A 15,055-nucleotide genomic window follows, 5' to 3' on the forward strand; every position below is an offset into this window, starting at 1 on the left:
TGGTTAATACAATTTAATAACTCCAAACTAGCCGAGCTAAAATCCTCTGGTCGTTGATAAAAACACGTTGCTTGATTTCCATAACACATTTTCAGCAGAAGTGCACAGCACGTTCTTAAGAAGGTGAAATATTTATTTTATGATTGACGAAATTACTACACTATATATACAGTGGTTTAAAGACAATCCTTTTAGATGTTCAAAAATTAAATTAATTGACAAATAATCAAGTCTCAAATTAAATCAACTATTTTGATGATTAATTGTTTAACTTAAAATTGTTGAGATCCTCGGAATGTCAACTTCCCAGTTGGAAATATTCAGATTCTCTAGTCCTCCATGAAAGCAGACTTAACAAAATCAATGCAAAGGGCATTTTATCATGTTTTGTTTGTGCAGAATCCAGGCATTCAACCTCAGGTATGTTTTTATGTTTTTTACCAGGACACTTTCTAGTCCCACGACACAAGACCAAAAATAGATTCGCTTTCAAGCTCACATATACACTATGGCAGCACAGAATGAAGGCGGAGTGAGCGAGGTCGCGTTAGCTGTAATGACTTTCTATTTATCATACGTTATCATACATTATTGAAATTTTTTGAATTAGTAGAAATCAAAAGAATTTGAAGCCGTCGGCTATTATTACGCTGCTTTTTACAGATGTTTACGAATTCTGCTGTGAAATCATTTCACAACAGGTATCAAGTCAAATTTTGGGTATTGCGACAACAGGGAGGTGGACATACTTTAATAAACCAATTTGTCTCCTTAATGTAACATTGTCAATGTCCCAAATCAGTCTCTAAGGCTTTGAAATGCATTTGAGCCTGCTGATTCAGGTCCAGACAAGTTGGATTGCGCAAACTTGCCTACCACAAACTCATTTACCTCAAAGGTCGGGGAATCCGTGTTGCGTCAGATGAAAGTCAGTGTGTGTGTGTGTTTTGCCTCCTGTCTCGATAGCAGCAAAAACTTGTCACAGGCAGACTGAGTGAGTCCTCACCAAAGTCAGTATCAGGCAATTCGGAGCCGTTGACATAGGTTCCATTGGGGAGGTGTTTGTGAGAACTGCTGTCCACTGCACAGGCCTTGGCAATGGATTGAACTAAGTGCTCATCATCTGCATTTCGCCAGCCCCACCAGCTGACCTCTGGCTGGCCGCAACGGGCGATCACAGCTCCTGTGCTCAGGTGCCTGAACGTATGAATAAAGGAATATGAACAAGCAAGAAGCTAAAACACAAATTGATCAACGCTCTATTACTGTACAGTGAAACTCCTCTACAACGAAATCATGTTTTTTCCCACGAAGGGGGGCTTTTCACTGTAGCAAATTTGGTCTCAGACGTAAACACAAACACACACAAAAAACGTATGTGTACTTTTTATTTTTATTCCAATAGTGCATAAGTATCAGCATACACTTATTTGACACTTCATATAGCCAGAGTAGAAAGGAAAAAAAGGGCAAGAAATTGCGAAATTTACGATAAGCATTTACTTTCACTTACATCAATTTCTTGCATAATGTCTTTTATTTTTCTTCCTCCATCTTTCATTTTTATTATCTTCATCCTGTCTTCAAGCGTTAAAGTTTTTCTTAACTCCTTGGTATACAAAGGTCCGTTTTGTCGCCATTTTAGCAATGCAACTTTCATGCTGCATCTGAAACAAATACTTCCTGTACTACTGCGCATGTGTAAACCAGTGTGGTGGTTGTTGTTGCCGTTTCCGAACGAAGCAGTAGCTGTGGCATACTGAGGTTGGATTAGACTTTTGCAGAAGGCTTGTTTTCGTTTTAGTGAATCTCGTTGCGAGGCAAGAGCAGAGAAAAAGATTTCATATAATGGAACTGGGGGACTTTTCGTTGTAGGGGGAGCAGAAAAGCGGGAATGGCTTTCATGCATGAAATTTTTTTCACACTAGGGGGTATTTCCCCCCCATGTAGGTTTCGTCGAAGAGGAGTTTCACTATAATATAATTATTAGTACACCGAGGTAAAATATAGTCCCCAGTAATTGCACAACTCTCGACCAAGTGATCTACACTTCTTGGTGGTGGTGGTGAAAGTTGTCTACATGAATACTGACCTCAGCCTTTGAGACTGCACATAGTCAATAAGCACAGTACACAGAAGAGGAAGCTAGAGTGTGAAGTTTGACATTTAAAGAGGACCAAAACCAACTGACCTATATACCACTGCAGGAAACCTCTTCCAGGAACGAAATGCTGCCACATTTTCCAGTTCCTTGTCAGTGATCCAGGCTGGAACAAGAAGCTGCTGGGGATAGCTGGGACAAAGCCTGGCAACACCAATGGGGCACACAGAAAGGTGGTAAAGTCATAGCATAAAAGAGGGCGTCAGACCTGACTAAATGTATTCGTGAAAGCTCAACAAAAAGCTCGGTTGACAGACATCTAATCCTGGGCTGAGCCTTTTTGTGCCCTGTGTGCAGCACCAGTGGAGAACAAAACAACCACCACAAAATGTCTCTCGCACGCTGATCTGCGCTGTACGCCAATGAAAGCAAAGGCTAGAATCAGTAAGGCATGCTTATCAATGGAGCAGAACGGTATGTGTAAAGCAAGCTGCCTTCACCTAAATTTGCTGTTGATATCAGATATCCTCCAGGCATTCTGAGTGTCAAAGCCCATCCTCTCCACCTCATTCTTGAACCAGGAGGTCACATGTTCACCTTCAGAGCAGAAAAATCCGATATGGCCAGAGTGCTTAGACGAGTGCTGTTATTGGAGTGCTTCAGTTTCAAATCTGGGCTACCTGGTCTGCAAAGCTCTCCGTGCTGCTCCTTCTCTCCGGCGTACACATCCATGCACCAGGCGTGAAAGGCGAACGAGAAGAGATCCTCCAAGCGAGAGGGGGGGCGCACTACTGCATTGAGACGCTTCAGCCATTCCTGACATTGCTCGAAAGTGGAGAACTGACACCTGAGAATTCAAACACAGTAAAAGCAAACTTTTCAGTTGGTTTCTTTATGATAACTGCACAACAGAAGTGTTTGCTGCTCTGGTGATCTTCAGAATAACTACACAGACGACTAGCCTTTGATGTTGATAACGCCAAAAAGATGCTACCTATTTTGCCAAATTTGGGGCTCTATTCCTGTGAGAAGGAAGTGGTGCTGTTCACACTGGCTTTGGGTCACGTATGGGTGTGTCGCCTCTTGCCTTACCTAACAACTTTACAGTCCTTACAGGTGACATGCAGCTGGAACATATCACGACACTCCACACACTCAATGAGCTGCAGAGGCACCTGCAAAAACACAAGCAGTCAGAAAGTGTACATAGAGAAACGCCTACAACTCATTCATCATCATTGGCCAAGCTCATGACATAAAACGACCTTCATGCAAACAATGAGCTGCAAAGTACAGTAATGCACCCACTTGTAATCGAAAAACGAATAGATTAGTCGTCACTTAGCATTATCATGAATATTTCACATTTTTCCCCAAAGCTCTGTTAATACACAATCTATTTAAGTATGGAGGCAATCAAATAAAGCACCTGAACAAGACTGTGTCTTGATTTCCATTTTAGCCTCGAGCAATCCAGAATTAGAATACAGTAATACACAATTGTTGGACTGGCTGTAGCGCATGCTTTGAATACTTTATGGAAATACCTAGCCTACTTTGAAATAAGCTTTGCTAGATTACTAGGACGACTTTTCAGCCACATAACAGGCTCAGGCTGCTGTTTGCATGCAGTCTGGATTCATGCATGATCGACGGCCAGTCATCAGTCGGCCAAGTTTCTGTAGCTACACTATGATGACAGGCTTTCCATCTGATGGAGGCTTTGTTGATGTAAATGCATTGTTCGAGACTTGCATGGTTAGTGTTCCCACACATCAACCGTCTCATTTAATTTAGCTCTTAGACTTAAACATGGTCAATAAGAAAGTCTTATAGGCGGACACCATATTTCATAAAACCACCCCACACCGTGCATTTCGGTTTGATACTTACTGACACCTCACAACAACAACTCTGACCCAGGACAAGACAGAAAAAGAATAATGTAAGCAGTGCTCGATTGATTTGTTTCGGCACTATTCACCATCTAGAAAGGGCTGTTTTGGCATTAGAGGCATTCAGCATCTATTATTCTTTGACAATCATTTCCTCCAATTTCAGGACATCTCTTTCCCTCTCACTCTCTCAATGTACATTTTATTGTACAGTGAACGGCCACACATCTGTGGTTCAACATTCGCAAAGACAATTGGGATAGTTACTGTACATGCCGATATTCAATGAATCTTATCCATCTTGATGAAGAGTTCAGGAATAGCTGCACATGGTTTACACTGCCCAATCGAAGAAAATGACTGAGTCCACACTCTATATGTCACAAAGTGAGGAGCCACCAATATACCGCTCACCGTCAGAGCAGTCATCTGTGAAACTTTCATTTTTGCAACGGAGTTGTGGAGAAGTGACTCCTTTCTCGAGGTGTCAAAAGTTGATAACTAAACGGTTAACAATTTAATCAACAACTACTGTAATAAGTGAATTGTTTAGAGATATTGTTCAACTCAGAATTGTCCAAATCCTCAGAAGTCATCCTCTCAAAAGTAATTGTTCTGTGATTTTGTCGTCTTTGAAGAGCACAGACTCATTATCATTTGTTTAATGAAAATAAGATGTGTAAACATCTACTTTTAGTTGGGAAAACAATGAATGGAATCAGTTTCAAACAGATTGAGGAGTACAATATTATTCCCTCAGGTGTGATGTTAGTTAAGTGTTGTTAAGTTTTATATTTAAGAGATACCAAATAAATAACAATACTGTAATTGCTTAACAGTACTGTAGTTGAAAAAAACATGTTCTGTAACACTCCTTAAAGGAAAATAACAGATTACTCGATGGAAAAATCTTCAGAATAATCGATTGTAAAAATATTCCGCAGTGACAGCCCTACTCCTTTCACACATTGGGTCCCATTCACTTGAATGAGAGGTCTCTAACCACCAGAGCGGAGCATCACCACTTCCCTGGTCCGACAGTAGTGGCTTGTGGCGGCTTCAAGCTGCTGCCAACTGGCTTCAGACGCAGAGTGAAGATGACGAGTCGCTGACTCGGAGGAGCAGCCAAGTGAATGAGAGAGAGCCCTCCATTCAGAAGGAAAGAGCGCTGGCGGCGAGCCTTGCGTGCCGCCAGCGCTCGCGAAATCACTATCGCGCTAGTGCAGGGGTCCCCAACCGCCGGTCCGTGGCCCGGTGGGGCATTTGGTGCCGGGCCGCACAGAAAGAATAAATAACTTACATTCCTTCCGTTTTATTCATTTCGGAATCTGAAAGATGTTTTATTTTGAAAAATTGCCGGATTCTCTGTTATATCAGTCAACAGTATGGCACTCGTGACCTAGGTAAATTCGCACTTCTCGGTCACGTGATAGGTTACCACATAAAAAAAAAAACAACCGTCTTTGAAAAGTTTTTTCGGGAAGGGGAAAAATATATTTCATATAAATGCATTTAGGCGGCCCGGTAGACTAGTGGTTAGCACATCGACTTCACAGTGCAGAGGTACTGGGTTCAATTCCAGCTCCGGCCTCCCTGTGTGGAGTTTGCATGTTCTCCCCGGGCCTGCGTGGGTTTTCTCCGGGTGCTCCAGTTTCCTCCCACGTTCCAAAAACATGCATGGCAGGCTGATTGAACACACTAAAATTGTCCCTAGGTGTGAGTGTGAGCGCGCATGGTTGTTCGTCTCTGTGTGCCCTGCGATTGGCTGGCAACCGGTTCAGGGTGACCACCGCCTACTGCCCGAAGACGGCTGGGATGGGCTCCAGCACCCCCCGCGACCCTAGTGAGGATTAAGCGGTTCGGAAGATGGATGGATAAATGCATTTATCTCACAGTGTTGGGAAGTCGATAATTATTATAATATTATTGTAGCAGTAGCAAGACTGTGAAGGTGGGTTACACCCTCAAGTGTGTGTTAAATAACCATGTCACTACATTTGAGTGCTGATGTTACAACACTTCAACAGAACCTTGAGTAATTCAGCATTTAGTTTTTATGATGCCTTCTGCTGACTTTAATTGGGAACTAGTTTTCATGATATACAGAGGGAGAAATGAAACTTGAAAAACGGGTCATTGCATAACTTTCCTGTCGTGACAAGTTGGCGGGAAGGCAGAAGGGTTATCTGAATGTAGCACGTTTGCTTATCTTCTATTTAGACTTGCTGAATACTACAACAAGCACTGATGATATTTATGAAATGTGCATGCTGCCAGCGAAGTGAACTGAAAACGTTTGCCATTCGAGTTGCAGAAACATGAAAGCGGTTTAAAATGTCAAAATACACCTTTGTAGTGGCACAAGAGGATGTATGTACAAAGTGAATTGGCAACAAAGTGAGCTTCCTTTGGAACTGCTGAAATGCTGAAATGAGAGCAAGGGAGGGGATGACTGTTACACATCCCCTCTGGCACAACTTTACAGGGTTCATTAAAAGGGTGGACCTTTTAATGACTTTTGTGGACCAATTTAGCAATTTTTTAAGGACTTTTTCTCCATTCAGCGGGGGATTCACGGTGGATTTAATGCCCGCTCAGCAATGCACGGGCTGAACAGAAAGCCACATATCACTGAGCTGGTGTTCAAATCATTGCTGCCAAAGGAAGGGCACATCTTTATTTTTAGGGGCAATCACTTAACCCTTTGACATACTGTATGTCAAATTTTCACTTTGCTACCTGTATCATAGGTAGGAAAATGAACAAAAACCTTTTTAATTAATTCTCAAATAAAACACACAAAGAAAGATTTTAATTGAGAAAATATAAAACGAATAAACACAACTCTAAGAACAGAGCTAATGTTCATATGGGTCACCTGGACAGGATTTAGAAAAATCAGGTTTCACTAACAGTAGTACTGATTGCCCATTTTAGCAGTATCCAGTATACCTGAACAGCTAAAATACATGTCAGAAGTCGAAATCCTAAATGGTCCAACCGACAGTGACTTAGTTTTCTCCTCAATCTCTTTTGCAAGTTCTTGGCGATCAATTTTCTTCTGTTTTGCTGTGTGCCTCAATGCATTTGACTTGACCAGGAGGCTATGGCAAGTAACTCTCATGGAGATGCCCTTCTTGCACACTCGGCAGTAGGCAGATTTATAATCGCCAGCAATTTTTCCAACACAAACATGGAACTCCAGCTTCTCCAGCCACGCCACATGAAAATAGCATTGTCCCGGAATATTTGTAGCGACGCTACTCGAGCGAAGCGCGCCTCAGCAGTCGAAAGTCCGCTGCTCTCTGCTGTGCTGTGTGTGCGTCTGCGCCAACATGTACGCACGCGCACGTCTTTTGATTTCAACCAAGCAACCGACGTCACAAATCAAATACGCTTTGATCTACGACAACAAAAAGCTAGCCTAGCCGAAACAACAGTTAAGCTTAGCTGACGCACACACAGCAGAGAGCAGCGGACTATCGACTGCTGAGGCGCGCTTCGCTCGAGTGGCGTCGCTACATATTTGTCTGTCACTTGTTGAGATCGATAAATTCGATGACTAGATTTTTCCAGAAAATACGGTAATTGTTTGCCGAGCCGGCAACCAAACCATCCAGGATGGCATCAATCTATTGTTGTTTCCCGGAATGACCCGAAGTGATCACGTGATCATCGTCGGAACTAATCGGAGACGGCGAAAAAGCAAAGCGGGTACCAGGTCCTGCATGTTCCGACAAAACTATGAATTGGAAGGGTGGGGAAAATGACATACACAAATTAAATGAACACCGTTGAAAATTATGGACAATTAAGAACATAACTTTACAACTTTTTTTATTGATTTTTATGAACTTTATGGACCCGTACGAACCCTGCTTTCGCCATGTAAACCGCTGGTGCAGAGAATATACAGTAATCCCTCGCCACTTCATGCTTCACGTTTTGCGGGTTCAATGCTTCAGGGGTTTCTCCAAAATACTATATTCATAAGATAAGAAAACCTTTAGTTGTCTCTCAATGGAGAAATTCCCATTATCATAAATAAATAAGTAAATATAAAATCAAAAAAACGTTTTTTTTAAGTACAGCCATATTGCGGAAAGATACGTTGTTTCATGTTGATGCGTGAGGGAGGTTTCCATGCATGCCGAACATAGAGCTGACATGACTCAGAAGCTTTGTACATGCCTATACTTTACTGTACTGACTGACCACATGCCACGGGCACTCAAACAAGGCACGTGATTGGTTCCCGGCACGACATAAATGAGAGTGCAAGAGGATTTATCCTGTGTGTTGATTGGCTGCGCATCATCGCAGCCCCACCCAGCACTTTCCTTGTTGCGTCTCGTCACGCTGTTGACAGTCTTTGCATACTGTGTCTTAGTGTTGTGTTTGCGATAACTTTTTTGTTGAAGCGATAATTTTACAGCGGAGGAGGTATTATGCAGTGTGTAGGCACATACTGTACATGCACTTGAATGGCAAGTGAAAGGGGTGAGAAGTGTCCGTGAGTTATTTAGGATATAAGTAAATCCATTAGTAATTAGTCGATTAAAGTTGTTATGGCTGAAATTATTATTGATTTGACAAATAACTGCAGTTTCACTACATTGTGCATTTTGGGTAGAACGCGTGGGATTGACTTTTTTTCAAAGGTTGATTTATCATTATTTGTTACCACACAGGGTCTGAAGATGTTCTGATTCTTTTGCAGAATACACACAAATTCCAGTACGAACGTTTGGCGCACAAATTGGTGCGTATGCACGGTTAGTGAATGAGGTCCAACATCCCCACAATGCCTCTATCCATTCACAAAACACAAGTACGGCAGTACTCTATTTGGACACTTCCAAATGTAAACCCAGGTGTGCTACATGTTTGCTCATCAACTATCCACCTATCTTATCAACTCCATGACTTTTCGAAAGGTACTTACGTTGACAACAGACCGTTTGAACTTGATGTGTAGACGGTAGTTGGACATTGCAATGATGGCATCCTCTGCCCTCCCCACATACTCCGTGAACTCCCCATGCAGCTCAGGAAAGGGCACCTAACAAGAGCATGAGATTCAACATTTTAAAGACGTGCGCACAGCATATAAATCATTAGATTGGCTTTATAACTTTGCCACACTTGTGTTAAAAAATGTGCTAAAAATTATTTTCAATCATCTAAGGTTCATGCAAGTGGAATTTTGTTTTACTATCAGGGGTATTCTGGTAATTTACAAAAACCATAAAATGTCTTCAACATTCCGGTCTAAAAGTCTTGGAAAAATGACGCCAATCCTTTATTTTCAGACTATAAATCACACTTTTTTCCCCAGTTTGGCTGGTCCTGCGACATACAGTACATATATATTAAAATTAGAGTTCAGACTGGCAACAAAAATCCCCGTTTGCTAATCATGATGAAAGGCTGCAAACGAGCCCCACTTGGCTTCGAAGCTGCCTCTTCTAACTATTTAGCAAGTAGAAAGCAACGCTCTACAGGCTTTAAGTCTTCAGATTGACCTGGGGTGCCTTTACCTGCATGTTTTCTTCCTCCAGGACAGGGGATTTCTTTGGGAAAATTTGACTGGCCTGGATACACTCCGAGCTCTTCTGCCCCTCCTCCTCCTGCACACAAAAAGACCCGTTACCCTTACTGAACTCACATCAGCGTAACAGCCACAAACTTCTTTCAGATATTTATTGGGTTTTGATATGGCTTTTGAAAGGCTTGCCAGAGAACACTTGGCAGACAAAATGATAAATACATTCACAGCTGCTCCACACACTGTTGGGGGTCACAAGACTTACTAACGACTACTTTGGACAGAGCTGTAATTTGGAAGGGTAAGGGAACCATTATTCCACCACTTTCTTTGGCCTTGAGTTTTGAAGATGCAGCTAAATGTGACTGACTATTTTGTTATCCAATACTTGCAAAGTGTCTTGACCTTGGCACTGAAACATAAAGTCATTCCAAAGTTGTATTTATCCTGTTTGGAGTGTCAGCTGCAACTCACCTAACTTGCAAACCACTTCAGCTGATTTACAAAAAAAAGACTTCAATTAAAAATACAGATAAGCATAATATAAATACTGCGCACAGGGAAAAAACAAGCGTGGCTCGTGACGAAAATGTGTTTGACACCCCTGATCTAAGGAATGCTTCCTCAATGGTGTGTAAACGTAAATTGAATGTTCCATCTGGTGCACTTTTTCAAAGTAGCTGCCTGTTGATGTACAGATACAGAGGAGAAGCCTGTCCATTCTCAAGGACAAAAAGATGTGAGTGGGTGGGGGGTGTCCTCCTGCTAGCATCATCTATGCAGCCTCGTTGAGTCACAATATTGTGTAGACAAAGATGACAGTAGTCAAAAAGGCAGACAAATAATGGACAGTGTTTCTGCCTCAGCATAAAATGTTGATCACTAATCCACACTACTGGACACTTCAAAGTTCTCAAAGACACTCCGCACTATTTGCACAATTGCCAATGCACCGTTGGTCACCTTACATTGCTTAACAACTGTCTGTACTTCTGTGTTCTGTCCGAAAAGTTCATTTTGTTTTTGTAGTTTCTTGCTGTAAGGCTGTAATACAACACTGTCTAAAACAACCAGAGACCGATTCCTTGTGTGTGTTTTGTGTGGTTGGCCAATTAAGAGGATTCTGATTCTGAACAGGATAACAAACTGAAAATAAATAAATAGGAGGTTGCCCTGCTTTGACAACAGCCTGAGGCAACCTTTGACTCATTAGTAGCTGACGTAACGGTCTGCTTCCTGATAAACGGCTGATAAGTATTTGAAATCAATATAGAGTTTCCAATTCTACAGACTGCATGCCGGATCTACCACAAAGCAGTGAAGAGAAGGAAGAGTACCATGGTGCGGGTCACCCAACTGGGAGGAAGCCTGACCTGGAGGAGCCTGTGTGAAGCAAACACATTACAGCAAACGCATTACATCATGAAGCAATATGGAAGAAACAATAAGAAATCAGACAGTATCGTAGGACAAGCTCTTCGCGGAGGTTTTGTATTCCTTCATTGGATCATGTTTTGATGCAGGTCAACAGGGCAAAGGAAGAGTGTAAAGTGACTTAACATGGGATAATCGTGCATCGGACATTATCGTGATTGTGAATGGTTGTCTTTATTGCCACGTTCACATTGCAGGGTGTGAGAACCAACTAAGATGGCTGGGTATTTTTTTTATTTTTATTTTTTTAAATTCTGATCTTTTTATGTCCTCGTTCACATTGTGAAAACAAATGCAACTTAGTATGTGAACAGAATGTGTTTGTGACATTGCAAAAAAAAAAAATGAACTGAGCAGTTCAGACAGCCATGTAACAACACAGGCCAAAAAAAATCTGATTTGGTTCGCATTCGCCTGCAGTCATCTTACAACCCGTACCACACTGAGCAGCGAAGGTTTGTGAGTGCTTGCAAGGTTTGTGAGTGCTTGCGCACAGTCCAAATATTATATATATTTTTTGGTCAGGGTTCGTTCAAGGTCACCAGGCGTTGACCAACAGTTTAAATTGGCGCAAACAGTTTTTCTTGCCATCAAATGTTCCTTGAAACAAGACATAGTGCTTGCAGCCATTAGAACTGTTGGTTACTTCGAACGAACCCTGACGAAAAACCCTTTGCCGCTCCGTGGGATACAGGCTAAGGTCAGCCTTGTGATTGACAGGTGATCCGCCCAGGTTGTATCCCCCCTCTCAAGCAAAAAAAAAGTAAGGTGGGAAAAGCTCCAGCTCAAGATAAGTATTTGACAATATTTGTTTTTAATCAAACAAGGAATGTGGTTTTAACTTAGAAACGGATTTACTTTTTTGTTAATTAAACATATCGTAAACTTGCTAACTTAATAAATTAGCAGAGGCACAAATAAATGTAATCGACTCACCAACAAGAGTCTTCCACTGTGAGGCGACTGGCTTACACTTTGGAAAGACTGAAGACTTGAAATACTATGGTGTGGTCTTTTTAACTTTGAAAATGAAATGACAATGGCCTGCATATAAATCTTTGATAATGTTCAATGTGGTATGATGCAACAAAGTCACTGCATTTATTAATAACAATTGCTTGTCTTCATCCACCTTTATTGTGGTGCCGATGATTCAAATTCATGTTTACTTTTTAATTTCTGCATGTATTTCTAGAGATAGTGTCTCGACCAATTGATTGCTTAAGTAGTGCAGTCCACTCGTTTACATATCACTGTTTTATGCGACATGAAAAGATGAAGGGATAAAGCACACATTTGTTTACATTGTTGTTGTGATATGACTTAGGGCATGCCACACTTTTGGTTGAATTTTGTGAAGTTGTCATAATAAATCTTTGAAAGGCTGCTAGTCAAAGTGTTAGCAAGTTAACAACTCTGACTGAGGTACATCAACTGTCTTTCATCTTAATTTGAGGTTCAGTTACCATTCTTTTGGCATAAGCCTAACCTATAAAACCGGATTTTTCAGACAATAAGGCGCACTTAAAATCCCTTTGTTTTCTTAAAAATCGATAGTGTGCCTTATGTATGTCTGGATGTTGGCTTTTCAGTTTGTCGTCTTTAATTCTAATTCCCTCCTCTTAAGGTTGCATTCTCATCTGCATTTAATCACTAGCAGGTGTCTATGTTTTCGTCATCGTGGAATGACAACTAGTTCCTCCACAAAATGCCTTCATTCACAATGTGTGTGTGCATTAGTCAAGTCAAGTCAATATTAAGGGTTACTAGCTGGCAACCAGTTCAGGGTGTCCCCGGCCCACTGCCCGAAGATGGCTGGGATAGGCTCCAGCACGCCCCGCGGCCCTTGTGAGGATGAGTGGATCAGAAAATGAATGGATAGATGGATGGATGGATGGATGGATGGATGGATGGATGGATGGATGGATGGATTAGTGTTATCAGCCGAACAGAGCATTGTAAACTATACAAACCATGATATTTTGCGTTGCTAAACCAATAGGAGCACCTCACAATAAAACAATCGACCAACCGCATTTCTTTGTCACTGCTGTTATGTCTTATAATGAGGTGCGTCCAATATATGAAAAAAAATTACAAAATAGGCCAATCATTGAAGGTGCGCCTCATAATCCAGTGCACCTTTTAGTGTGGAAAATACGGTATTCCAGATACAATGCTTCACAAAGACAATGTGTCTAGGCGGGGTACAACCTTTGGACTGTATATCCAATTGCAATCGCAATATTAAGGAGGAAAAATAGCAATTCGGTTATTTTTCTAAATCGTTTCGCAAAACTGGCGATGGCTTGAAAAACGGTATAAAATGATGTAATATTGTTTGGTCTTACCACAAACAATCAGTGATGGAGAATGAGTAGTCCAAATGATCCTGTTCAGAAGTTCACAATTAAGACATGGAAATCTATGGAAATAAGGGCAAACAAATTGAATTAGGACAAAACTCTTAACTAACTTATTTCTGTTCCTAATTAAGCAGATTTTTAATGTTCCTTGTAAATATCAATGCATTTCTGTTCAGTGACACACATGAGGAAAAAGCGCTACGCAAACCCAGTCATTACATCTTAAATACTGGATGGCATCAATTTCATTTTTGAAGTCTCACTTTAACAGCAAGCTAAAAAATTTCTGATGATGTTCATCACTTGCAATATTTTCAAGTGAGCCTTACAAATAGTTAGGGAATGAGACTGAAATGTGATCTGGACAGGTCAGTGACAGCAGATCTGGCTATTGACAAAACGAAAGGAGGGGCAGGAGACACGAGGCCGTGTGGTGCGAGGTGGCCAACGCACGCCGGTCAGTGCTGCTGGCGCAACCTGATAAAGCCTATCTGTCGGTCCCAACACACAAGACTTTGTTTACTGCATGGGCTCATGATCCGTGGCCGTGGCTCAGTTCAGAGTCACACAGCTAAGCCCCTTAGAGCCTTAACGGCGCTTCTGTCCCGTGACATGCCACCGTGCATCACAGGCTGCAACACAAGCCCACAAACAAGCCAAACATACGAACTGGTTGTTGGCAAACTTCAGGGAGAACTGTTGATCGAGGCGACTGAGTGCAGTTTACACTGCAACGTTGACGGCTCGACTTTGCGAGTCCAATGGCGGCATTAAATCATGAAAAATAGCTACAGTTCACCAAAGAGTCATATTGCAAGTCGACAAAACAATTATATTTAGAAAACAAGCTCAGTGCACTGTGGCGTTACATTACCATTACACTGGAAAAGAAAACTATTTGCAGGCAAAACAGGGGGGCATCGCTGTGTTTGACTGTCTTTACAGGTTGTGCTAACAGTTCAGTCCGAACAAATACCTGTACATTGGGCAACAACTGCAATACTACCATTGTTGTATATCTGCACACTCGTTGGCCGATGTTTACGTTCATTCAGTGTTCGAAGAGTGACCGTCGCAGAGAATAAGTCCGTAAAATTGCTCATGCTAATGAGCTAACGCTAACGCCCATCTGGCTACACGGATTTTAACAAGACAACCGCAAAGCGAACTTAAGGAACAACATTATGCCACATTGGCCAGCGTTTTTCTTGCTTACTTACACGCGGCTGCGGCCAGCCAGTGGGCTGCTCAGCCCCCAAGAGCCAACGCAGCTCTGTGCAACTGTTGTTGTTGTTGTGAGATGGAGGGCGGACCCCTAAGCGAAGGCCTCCGTCAAAACACAACACCGAATGACTACAAGCCGGCACACTCACCAGTCAAACGAGCGAGGAGACGCTTCAATGCCACAGAATCATCCGAAACCCGTGCAGTTGACGAGCAGAAAACGAAACCGCGGCGAATCAACGTAAGTCATGTCCGAGCCAAGGCTAGCTTGACTGTGCCCCTTTCCAGCACGGAGCCAACGTCGCCATTATCGCAAATTCTCCAAGCCCAACTTTACGTGTTTATGACGTCATCACGCCAAAGCAATGGCAATGGGCGGGGTTGGGGCGGCTCTCGCACCATGCGGTGCAATCATGTCAACACGGACACTATTCTGCCCAAGTTTCTAAAGACATTTCTGATTGACGGTGTCAGAGAGCTCTCGGTT

General features: G+C 42.2%; 1 protein-coding gene across 6 annotated transcripts in view; it reads right to left on the minus strand.

Annotated features, from left to right (window-relative positions):
* Positions 1 to 14,883, minus strand: part of mtmr3 (myotubularin related protein 3) — a 30,656-nt gene extending 15,773 nt beyond the window's left edge. For 4 of the 6 annotated variants that reach the window (XM_086112108.1, XM_086112105.1, XM_086112110.1 and 1 more), the window contains exons 1-10: positions 14,718 to 14,883; positions 13,330 to 13,403; positions 10,882 to 10,927; positions 9,537 to 9,626; positions 8,942 to 9,058; positions 3,194 to 3,276; positions 2,782 to 2,948; positions 2,602 to 2,698; positions 2,192 to 2,305; positions 1,007 to 1,197 (exon numbers count right to left, since the gene is read on the minus strand). In XM_086112108.1, the coding sequence (XP_085968234.1) occupies positions 1,007 to 1,197; positions 2,192 to 2,305; positions 2,602 to 2,698; positions 2,782 to 2,948; positions 3,194 to 3,276; positions 8,942 to 9,058; positions 9,537 to 9,626; positions 10,882 to 10,884 (862 nt within the window). In that variant the 5' untranslated portion in view covers positions 10,885 to 10,927; positions 13,330 to 13,403; positions 14,718 to 14,883. Of the gene's footprint in view, positions 1 to 1,006; positions 1,198 to 2,191; positions 2,306 to 2,601; positions 2,699 to 2,781; positions 2,949 to 3,193; positions 3,277 to 8,941; positions 9,059 to 9,536; positions 9,627 to 10,881; positions 10,928 to 11,914; positions 13,235 to 13,329; positions 13,404 to 14,564; positions 14,624 to 14,717 lie in introns of those variants that run through there. The other 2 variants (XM_086112106.1, XM_086112107.1) reach the window with 2 other exon arrangements.
* Positions 14,884 to 15,055: the final 172 nt, after the last annotated feature.

Source organism: Hippocampus guttulatus, chromosome 5 (genome assembly GCF_054856545.1).
Source record: "Hippocampus guttulatus isolate MCC_2025c chromosome 5, RoL_Hgut_1.0, whole genome shotgun sequence".
Taxonomy (NCBI): domain Eukaryota; kingdom Metazoa; phylum Chordata; class Actinopteri; order Syngnathiformes; family Syngnathidae; genus Hippocampus; species Hippocampus guttulatus.